The 10,994-nt window shown below is 45.1% G+C and overlaps 1 protein-coding gene across 1 annotated transcript; it reads right to left on the reverse strand.

Moving 5' to 3' along the window:
- Positions 1 to 164: 164 nt before the first annotated feature.
- On the reverse strand, positions 165 to 10,504 carry LOC139237986 (histone chaperone asf1b-like). The gene is made up of 4 exons (XM_070867361.1): positions 10,246 to 10,504; positions 9,591 to 9,706; positions 4,303 to 4,479; positions 165 to 1,287 (listed from the first exon to the last, which is right to left on the reverse strand). The coding sequence occupies exons 1-4, from the start codon at positions 10,352 to 10,354 to the stop codon at positions 1,084 to 1,086; spliced, it is 606 nt and encodes a 201-aa protein (XP_070723462.1). The 5' UTR covers positions 10,355 to 10,504; the 3' UTR covers positions 165 to 1,083.
- Positions 10,505 to 10,994: the final 490 nt, after the last annotated feature.

Below are 10,994 nucleotides of genomic sequence, written 5' to 3' on the forward strand. Positions count from 1 at the left end.
CCCCCAGATTGGGGGGTACTTGATTTAAGTGTTTTATTTTGTCTCCTCTAAAAGAGTTGTGATACACTATTAAAAGCACACAAGACCCAGCTCTCATCATGTAGCAGTCCCTGCACCTGTAAACAGAACCATTCAAAATACAGGCCGTTAATAAACAACACTACTGCATTTACAAGTGCTTTTATTCAGATAAAGCAAGACCGTACAATTCTACATCACGAACATTTATAAAAATGGCTGCAGTTTTCAAAACCACCAATGCTGCTTTATAAAGCTTATATTTTGAGATTTAAACCTTTTTAAATCAACCTCTTTCCACATAGGTTTGGAGCACGATTTACAAAGTACCAATATTAAAAGTTAGAAAAAAAGTTTCTCATTAAGCTTCAAGAGAATTATGCCGGGCAGCTGGGATCCAGAGCAGAATTAAACTTCCAGCTTGGATTACGTGGCATAGCATAGCTGGATACATGGCATGTTATACTGGCAACTCCAGTTCCTTTGGAAGTTAGCACTCAAGGTCATTGCTGAGGCCACATAGTTATTGGGCTTATTCATGGCCATAGCTGCCCAGCCAGTTACCAACTGAAGCTCCGGAAGTGACCAGCTCTTGGGCTATTTTGAAGAGGCATTGAACAAAAAAAAACATTCAACACAAACAGGACTTTTCCCAACTCACCCCCCCACCAACCTTCCTTGACTTACTACATAGAAAAAAAACAAAACTTCTACAAATACATTCTGTAGTTAAACACTCATACTTCTGGCTAATTTACAATAGGCACCAACTGGCTTTGCAATGTTTACCAGTAACAAGCATTATTGCTCTTGTTTGGGCAAAAGCAACCCAGCTGAACATAGATCACAATGTGTCTGGCAGTCACAACCACTGCAATTGCTGTGGCCCAGCACCCCGAGGGGTAACTGGTGCAATCTTGGCCTATCCTCCCCTGCAGATTTAATGCCTTTTCTGGGGTATTGAAGTTTGACTCAAATACTCCATCGAATTAACTCCAAAAAGCTAGCAAACCCTGATACAAAAACACATTTTATCCACTTTAAATCCTTATTCACCAGCTGGTTTCACATGCAGTCCATAGAGTTCTCGGGAACTATACTCAGGGCACCTCCTGCGCCAAGTCCCTTCAGGGGTGTACAGGTAGGGGGAAGCATTGCAGTCGAACTTGGGTCAACATTCTCAATATCTTCCATTTTTTCACTGGCACCCTCCCAGTTGATGTGGAACCTGGTAACTCTTGGATTGGAAGCCAAAATATTCCGCTGGAGCTGGAGGGGGAAAAGTGAAAATTCAGCCTCGGTTACACCAAGCCCAGAGCACTGCAACAAGGCAACCAGACTGTATACATGTTCAATATAGACCAATTGTAAGAAAGAGGATGGCACAGCAAGTTACAGGCAGCTGAGTTCAAATCCAGCCTGGATTTATGGGATAAACCAAAAGAAAAAACTTCAATTCATCTAGCTCCTTTCATTACCACTGGACATCTCAAAGAGCTTTACAGCCAATGAAGTACTTAGTCATTGTTCCAATGTGGGAAACGCAACAACCAAGTTGCACACAGCAAGCTCCCACAAACAGCAATGTGACAATGACCAGACTGTTTTTGTTAAGTTGATCAAGAAATAAATATATTGGCCAGCCTATTGAGGATAACTCCCCTGCTCTTCGAAATAGTCCCATGGGATCTTTTACATATACCCAGGGGGGCAGACGAGGCCTCGGTTTAATGCTTCATCCTAAAGACTGCACTGGAGTGTCAGCCTAGATTTGTGCGCTCAGGTCCCTGGAGTGGGACTTTAACCCCAACCTGTGTCATCTTGAGCATTCCATTTAGGGTTCCTGGCTGGAGGGATAGAAATTCAGTGTCAAACTGACTCAAAACACCCTTAGAAACCAGTTCCAGAGCATTGCTGGAAATCGGAGCAGTCTGTAAATTTGCCTCCTGCTGAGCAAATGGGGTGCGTTGGGACAGTGTAGAGGGAGCTTTACTCTATCGAACCACGTGTTGTACCTGCCCTGGGAGTGTTTTGGTAACCAGTTTTACTTTGAACTGTTCTCCCTTGCCTTGAAGATGCAGAACCTGGAGTGCTGCAGCTCAGGTGTCAGCTACTTGGGTGAGGGAGTACAAAAGGTTCACTAGACAGATTACTGGAATTAGGGGATTGTCCTGCAGAGAGATTAGAGAGGTGATCTCATTGAAACAATAAAAATATATATACAAAGGGCTTGACAGGGTAGTTGCTGGGAGGAGGTTTCCCCTGGCTGGGGAGTCTAGAACCAGGGGTCACAGTCTCAATAAGGAGACAGCCATTTGGGACGGAGGCGAGAAGTTTCTTCAAAGGGTTGTGAATCTTTGGAATTATCAGCCCTGGAGAGTGGATGCTCATTGTCCATATTTAAGACAGATCGATAGATTTTTGGATACTAAGGGAATCGAGGAATATGGGAGTGCAGAAAGGTAGAGTTGTGGTAAAAGATTGGCAGAGCAGACTCAAAGGGCCAAATGGCCTACGCCTGCTCCTATTTTTTGTTATTTCTTTTCACAAGATTAAGTCATGAAGTAAAGCACTCCTACAAATAATGCTAGCTTGTGCCAGTGAAGGCAAAACAAACCAATTATCCCATCACTGCTGTGGTATTGTCGTAACCTGGGGACTATCCTAGTAGGCATGAATGCAACCACTATACAAGGTGGGTACTGTACTACAAAAAACTGAATTAGCAGCAGACTGCTGGCTCCATGTCAACAGAATTAAAAACTTATAGCACTTTTAAAGTAGCAAAAGTCCCAAGGAGCACTATCAAAATGTGATACCGAGCCACACAAGGAGAAATTAGGGCAGATGACCAAGCTTGGTCAAAAAAAGGTAAGTGTTAAGGAGCATCTTAGAAGAGAAAGGCAAAGAGGTTCAGGGAGGGAATTCCAGAGCTTTGGGCCGAGGCAACTGATGGCACAGCCGCCAATGGCGGAGAGATTAAAATCTGGGATGTGCAAGAGGCCAGAAAGCTGAAGAGGTTACAGAGACAGGGGCAAGGCCATGGAGATCGGAAAGCAAGGATGACTTTTTAAAAAAAAAATCAAGGTGTTGATCAGCTAGGAGCCAATGTAGGTCAACAAACACAGGGGTGATGGGCGATCAGGATTTGGTGCTAGTTAGAGTTTTAAGTTTATGGAAGACAGGACACTGCAGAGTCACTTGGGGGTTAGCCAGTGTTGATGACATCAGGAATCAGAACAGGACAACAAGGATGAGAAATTGTAGGCATAAGTAGCACAGTAGTTCCCACATTACAACAGTGACTACACAAAATACTTAATTGGCTGTAAAGCACTTGATATATCTGGTGGTTTTGAAAGGCGCTATACAAATCAAAGTCTTTCTTTCCAATAGTGGTACTATTTACACTGGACCGGAGATGACCAGGATTCAAGCGTTTAAAAGTTGTGATAGTAAGTAGGGAAAGACTTTCCTTTGCCGAGAGTCAGCAGCAATTTAAAATTGTCACCAAGTACACAGTAAATATCCAAAGCACAGAATGCTTTGCCACACTAGTCGAAGCAGAGAACATTGCATTACCCAAGGGGAAATGAAAGCAGAGCAAGATGGAGTGCAAGGCAATGGCTTTAGTTTCTAGATTTCTAGAGCAAAGAGCCAGTAGACAATAGGCTTCCCGGCCCTCCTTCGTGCTCCAAACATGCCGGCGTTGTAGACAGATGGGACATAACCGCCACAGATTGAAATGAGTGAGACAATCTCACCTAGAGGAGACACAAAACAGCAGGCGTAGCATAGAATACATGGATGTTGGCATTATTGTACAGCAGGGGGCATTACACCACACTGCAGTATGTGTGCACACTAGGTCCATGCAGCAGAACAGGTCTCCAGTTGTCTTGGGTAATCTTTGCCACTGGATCAAAACCTAGCTCTGTCAAGCCCGTGTGGTGGCTGGTGTGCAACGGCCACCACGCGTTAAAAAATTCCACGCACAGGCATCCTCCACCCTTCAGGATGTAGTTTGGGTTCTTCGTTAGAAACACCTGTGAACTCATCTTTTTTTCTTGCATGGAAGCAAGTTATTTGTTTTGAGGGACTGCCTATGATGACAACATGCTCAGGACAATGAATAGGGCTTTACGAGACATCCAAACCACCCAGAATGCTTGATGCCAGCACTGTCAAGTTGGGAGCGTTTTGCAGCACTAACTCCTCCCTCCCCCGACTTTTGTTTAAAAAAAAGGATCAAAAGACTAAAACCATGGAACTTGCAGAGCTTACCTTGGCATAGTCTGGTTTCATGGGTGGGTTCTCCTTTAATTCAGGATCTGTGTATTCATTATTCACATAATAACCCACACGAATAAACTCTTGATCTCTGTATGTGCAGGTGATCAGCACCACGGTCACGCCAACTGCATCGGCGTCTGGAATGAGACTGGCATTTGGGGCATCAGCCTGGAATATCAAAAAAAGAGGACCATGAGATCTGTACAATTCAGAAAGCGACTCATAAGCTGTATATTTTAGTTATTTGTCCCAAGAATACCACATGATACCAGGTCATACAAGACCACCACCTCGCTTTGCATCCCAAATCTAGTATTGTTTGGCTGTGTTTTCTCCAGACAAACCTTTAAATTTCCTCGCTAGAAAGCCACAATGCATCTTTTACCACAGACTTATCTAACCTTCTCTTGTGCAGTACATCAGGAGGTCAAGTGAATAATCTGCTGATTGTTTTGCTGCCTCCAGCCCCCACAAACAGAAGAATCTCTGTCCTGCCCACATTCTACCACCACCCATAGCTCACCCTAACACAATTTTGGGCTTACAGAAGTTTACATTGATAGTTTATAAGCAGGGTTTGAAGACAGATTGCATCCTTCTGGATATGAACCAGACACCCTCCAGCTTTGGCATCCACAACCTCAGTGTTGCCCATCAATGAGATCCCAATTCCACTGTCTAGAACTACTGGCTGAGGAAATGAGCCGATCTGGGAAGTTGTTCTGCTGTCCAGGGCCTTGTGTGGTAGTGGATGAACTCACATTTGAACTGTCCACCTGGCCTATAAATATCCAAGAGGCTGCATCTACCAACCAAGAGGAAATGGAGGGCACAGATTTATGGCAAAACAACCAGAGGCAACATGAAGAAAAACACTTAATGCAACGAATGGTTTGAATTTGGAATGGCATGCCCAATAGAGCAGTGGAAACAAATTCAATAGTGGCTTTCAAAAGGGTATGATAAAAACATGGAGAACACAATTGCAGATATGGGAAAGAGCAGAACTAACTGGATTGCTCTTCAAGAGAGCCAGTGCAGACTGGAGCTGAATAGCCTCCCTTGCTGTACTGTTCTACGATTGTATTAGTTACGGCAGTATGCAGTTATCAACCCACTATCTGTCCCACCTGTGACAGGGTCTGTGGCTCTCGTATTGGACTGTTCAGCCACCAAAGAACTCACTTCAGGAGTGGGAGCAAGTGTTCCCTCGATTCTAAGGGACCGCCTATGATGATGACACAAGCCAGTGACAGTACAAGCAGTGCAACGGCACAAGTTCACTCTGCTGCAACAACTAGTCACCTGCCAGGAGGATTCTGAGTCAGATTGCATCACTGGGCTTGAAAGCATGGGTGGCCTCCAAATAAAGCCCAATCATGTGCCATACTCCCACTGACATTTCACATTCAAGTGGCGTAGGAACAAGCTTGCAGCACCAAGACAAGAGTTAAGCAGCCCTTCTCCCCTGCTCAAGCAGGGCTAACTGGAGAAGCAGGGATGCATGGGAGCAAAGGAATGTCTGCAGTACAGTAAGGATTTGGGAGCTGCGAGTGCTACAGCAGCACCACTGGCAGGAGGGAGTAATTACAGCGACAAGTTTACTGGCAGTCTATCAAATGTGGATAAAGGAATTTAATAGAAAAGGGATTAATGTAGTGCCCCCACTGGAGAGAAGGGGCAGTAAGAATGGTAAGTTTATACAGGTATTCTATTTATAAAATGTGGGACATGAGCGACATCTACACCAGATTCCACATTTACATAAATGCACTGAAAAGTACGCTTATATTTTACACCTGAACTGGGTACCAAAAAGTCTGTACAATACCCTTTTACCTCAGACATGGGTATAAATACTGCTTATGAAATAACTTCAGTGCAAAATGTTCAACGCTCAAAAAAGATGCATCAAGCTTTGAATCAACGATGCAAACAGTGACTTAACTCCAAAAGTACTTAATTGGCTGTAAAGCACTTTGAGACATCCAGTGGTAGTAAAAGGCACTATATAAATGCAAGTCTTTCTTTCAAACTAACAGCACAAAGCTCCACAATACTGAAGGAATAGTTCTGAATCTAATGTAAAGGATCACCGGGGGAAGCTCGACTTTGCATCTAGCTTGTGCAGCAAGAATTCTACAGAATCAGCAGTATGCATTTGACAATCTGGGAATAGTGATGCCAGTACTGGATGGCAAGATTCATTCTGCAGCACCGATATTTTATCCTGTAAAATGTCTGCCCAACCGAAGGTCAAATGAGCAGTTATTGAGTTTCAAGGAACAAGAGTCTGTCCACTAAGGTGACAATCTGCTGCAGGGAGAATTGCACTCAAGCAATTCTGGGTGCTCCCAGAGGGCCTACTGTTTGTGACAGAGCACCCAGATTTGCTTAAGTGCAATTTTCTCTGTCGCAGATTGTCATCTTGGGTGGACAGACTCAACATTTCTTGAAACTCAGCAACAGCATGCATTTGACCTTCAGCTGGGCAGACATTGGGACGAAAATTGCAGCCTCTCCGGGTGCGGACGATGTGTGCACATGCCCGAACAGGCCTTGCAAATGTCATGACGCGCCGAGAACTGGCTTTTGCGATCCGTCAAAATGTCTCGACATATCGCACACATCCCTGCAGGAAGGACATTCGCAGGTGGAGATTTGGGTTACTTGCCAAACTCTTGCCCAGCAAATGTCCTGTCAAACTCTTTCACCTGGTAAAAGCAGGTGTATAGTCTACTTTTACCAGCCAAAGAGTTTTAAAACAGAAAAATTAAAGACTTAGATTTATATTAAAAACCCTACGAAGGGAAGTTTATTTTAAACAATTCTAAATTCAAAAATTAAGTTTTTCTAAAACATTAAATTCAATGCAATTTCTATTAATTTAATGTTTTTATAAATGTGTGTTTTGATTTTAGGAGTGTTCTGATACTATAGGTGATTGGTGGTCCAGGCCCATGTGATCCCAGGATATGCATAAGATCCTAGAAGACATGTTCCCACACACTGGACTGTGAAACTAGGCCTCCGACCACAATCCTACATTCATCCGGTACCACCAGGTATTTGTCAAAAAAAAAAATCAAGTCAGAGGAGTTAGTCTACAGGAAGCCGCTGACTGCAATCCTCCCCTCCCCCCCCCATTTGTGCTGCAGAATGTTCAAGACAGAGCACCCAATACCTGGTTCAAACAAAATACTGGAACTTAACCAAACACAAGCCAAGTTTGGAGGGGGTAAAAATGAGATGCCCCCCCCATGACAATCCAACAGACAGGTACACATCTTAGACATCAAAGGCTCAGGTACTTCAAACCAGAATGTAATTTGAAACAGCAAGCATGGCAAGGCTAGCTGACAGGCTGCACAAAGCCCAGCTTGAATTGTTAAGTCAGTTAGCAGAGTCACGACCAATGCAAAGGCACTCTGGTCCCACAGCATGCTGAACCAAATTACACTGCTATTTTAATTTTTATACTTTAGAAATGATCATAAATCATTTAGATGCAGTCAAAGATGAAGCAAACACTCAAGAACAGTCATGGCCAACAAACCAGGGTACAAATGGATAAGGAACTAGCAGCTGGAGAGATGCTTATCAGGCACCTTACAATTGTCCTGCAATCCAACCCATATGCTAGTTCCAAAGTACACAAAAAATACTAAACTTTACCAGAACTTCCACAATCAGGAATGGACAATGAGAATGATTGGAAAGCTGCTCTTGGTGTTGCAACACAAGTGCTCCAACCAACAGGATAGCAACTGCAATCTTCAAAACACTCAAGCTTAGATTGTTGCCAGTGGTCTAGCACAACAGATATTCAACTTTACACAACACCAAAAGAATCAGTCCAATCCAGTAAAGCTCCCTTCATTTAACCCAATATTTCTATTCAATCACACTAAAATTTCCCAAAGGTAGGACCACACAGGCCACTACAGCACATCTTAGTCAACTTTACTGGATACAGGAAGCTAGGAATGAGACCAGCCTTGGAGAAAAACCAGACGCGAGACCAAATCACTTGTCTGCACAGCAACATCCTAGTTCCACCCCTCAAAACGCTGTTCTAGCACATTTTCTATTTATCCTTGAAGTACCCAAGCTACCAGCCTCTCCAGGCAGCGACTCCACATCCCAGTGGGATAGCATCTGATCAATTTGCTTCATCAATCTAAAAAGGTAACCTGCACCCACTAAACTGTAGGGACACCACAGTCCTACTGCAGAACACCCAGCTTTGTGGGACACGTGTTATTTAGAAATAAAACAAGGAATCTAAAGAATCAACTCCACTGGACAGAAGAGAAAGTGCAAGTACTGGGAATTGAACCTGGAAGCACAAATCAGAAATTTACAGCACAGAAGGCAGCCATTCAGCCCATCATGTCTGTACTGGCTGAAAAAGCTATCGAGCCTAATCCCATTTTCCAGCTCTAGGTCCATAAGCCTTGTAGGTTACAGCACTAAAATGTGATGAGGGCCTCTACGACCCTTTTACAGCACTAAAATGTGATGAGGGCCTCTACGACCCTTTTACAGTGGAATCCAGATCCCCCGAGAAACTTCTCAACTCCCTTCTACCAATTACTTTAAATTCATGCACCCTGCACTATGGGAGATAGATACTTCCTATCCACTATCTCAGCCCCTCAATCTTATAAAACATCAAAGGTGTAAAGCAAAGATAGGCTACAACACTGCAGGTGCAGCCACTGCCAATGAAGGACACACACCTAAAACAACCCCTTAAAACAGGCTGTATTGATCTATGTTGTGAGCAGTGTCTACTGCACTATTACCAGGCCCATTCCACACTATTTATTCAGGGCCCACCCACAACAGGAACCATTACACTAATTAGGGTTATATGCTATAGAATTTAGACAGTTAAGGGGTGATCTGATCAAAGTTTTCAAATTATTAAGGGGAACAGACAGGGTAGATAGAAGCTATTTGTATTGGTTGGGGATTCTAGGACTAGGGGGCATAGACAAAGTTAGAGCCAGAACTTTCAGGAGAGAGAGAGATTAGGAATCATTTTTACACAAAGGCTGGTAGACGTTAGGAACTCTCTTCCACAAACAGCAATTGATGTTAGATCAATTGTTCATTTTAAAATCAGAGATTGATAGCTTTTTGTTAGTCAAAGGAAGCAAGGAATTATGGGCCAAAGGCAGATATGTGGAGTTAAGTTACAGATCAGCCATGAATTGAATGGCAGAATAGGCTCAAGGGGCTAAATGGCCTGCTCTTATGTCCCATTCTTGTACCTGAAAGACAAACATGTGACGTCCAGCAGGGACAGGTCCCACCAGCACAGAGTCCAACACCTGGTCGTGCTCCTCACTCTCTGCAGAGCCCACGTAGATGATCTTCCACTCCAAATCTGGGAGAGAAAAACATACATTTAAAAAAAGAAAAAAAGCATTGATGCAACTTGCAAACCCTTGTTACCAATATAAAAGTACTGATGTATGTGTAGTAGAGGTTTTCACATCACAAGAAAATTAGTATGGATGCAATTTGCAAAAAAATTATATAAAAAATAACCTTGATGTAATTAAAAACCTCCACTACTCATAAAAAATAGCATTGATATATTTGTAGCAGGGGTTTGCAAGTTGTAAGAGGAAAAAAAGAGTACTGATGTATATGTAGTAGAGGTTATCAAGTTACAAGAAAATTAGTGTTGATGCAACTTGCAAACTAATGTTACATATACAAGAAAAATAGCACTGATGCAACTTGCAAGGCGTTGCAAAATAAAACAGGCCCGGGGATGAAGGCAGTGCGCGCAGGCGCGCCGGAGCGGCTGATTGACAGGTCCCGGGCCGGGCTCCATGGAGACGGATTAACGCGCCAATCAGAGACAAACAGAGCGGACAATCGGCGCCGCTCGCGGCCCACGCGCGCTCGCTCACTCACCGTCCGGCAGGTCCTCGATGCACTCGAAGGTGATCTCGAACTGGAAGGGGTTGTTGAAGGGGGACGGGTTGTCCAGCACCACCACGTTCAGCACCTGCACTTTGGCCATGGCGAGCCGCTGGGGCGGTCGGACTCCGGCTTTCACACCAGCCCCTACCCACCCCCGGGGCCCCGCTCTCGGCCGCTGGTTTCTGGGCCGCTGGCGGTCCGTCAATCGCTCACCCTCCCGCTCTGTCTCGCCGCCACTCTGGGACTGCGCGGCTCCCGCCAACCGCGCCTTTATAGCGCCGCCGCTCTCGCGAGAGCTCGGCCCCGCTGTCCGCCGCCTTCCACAAACTTTATTGACACTCCGCCGGCCGCCGGCGCCCACTCGGACCAATGGGCTGGCGGCGTGGGGGGCGGGAAAAGGGATTCAGATCAGCGGGGAGAGTGAGGGGGGAAAGGGGAGAGTGAGGGGTAGGGTAGGTGAGTGGGGCAGTGAGGTGGGGAAGGGAAAAGAAAGGAGTGAGGGGGAGGGGAGAGTGAGGTCGGGGAAAGGAAAGTGAGTGAGGGGAGGGGGTGTGAATGGGGGCGGAGAGGAGGGAATGGGAAAGGGAGAGTGAAGGAGTGAGTGAATGGGGAGAGGTGAGGGAAGGGGAGTGTGAGTGGGGGAAAGAATGGAGGGAGGGAATGAATGAGGGGAGTGGAGGGGGGCCGGGGAGAGCGAGTGAAAGGGGAGGGGGACAGGGAGGGGTGGGGAATGAACAGAA

This window comes from Pristiophorus japonicus, chromosome 24 (assembly GCF_044704955.1).
Source record: "Pristiophorus japonicus isolate sPriJap1 chromosome 24, sPriJap1.hap1, whole genome shotgun sequence".
NCBI lineage: Eukaryota > Metazoa > Chordata > Chondrichthyes > Pristiophoridae > Pristiophorus > Pristiophorus japonicus.

Coding starts and splice junctions, on each gene's coding strand:
- LOC139237986 (XM_070867361.1), bottom strand. CDS start 10,354: ATGGCCAAAGTGCAGGTGCTGAACGTGGTGGTGCTGGACAACCCGTCC. Junction 4,480..9,590: donor GTCACATGTTTGTCTTTCAG/GTACAAGAATGG, acceptor TTGATATTCCAG/GCTGATGCCCCAAATGCCAG. Junction 1,288..4,302: donor TGAAACCAGACTATGCCAAG/GTAAGCTCTGCA, acceptor TTCCCCCTCCAG/CTCCAGCGGAATATTTTGGC.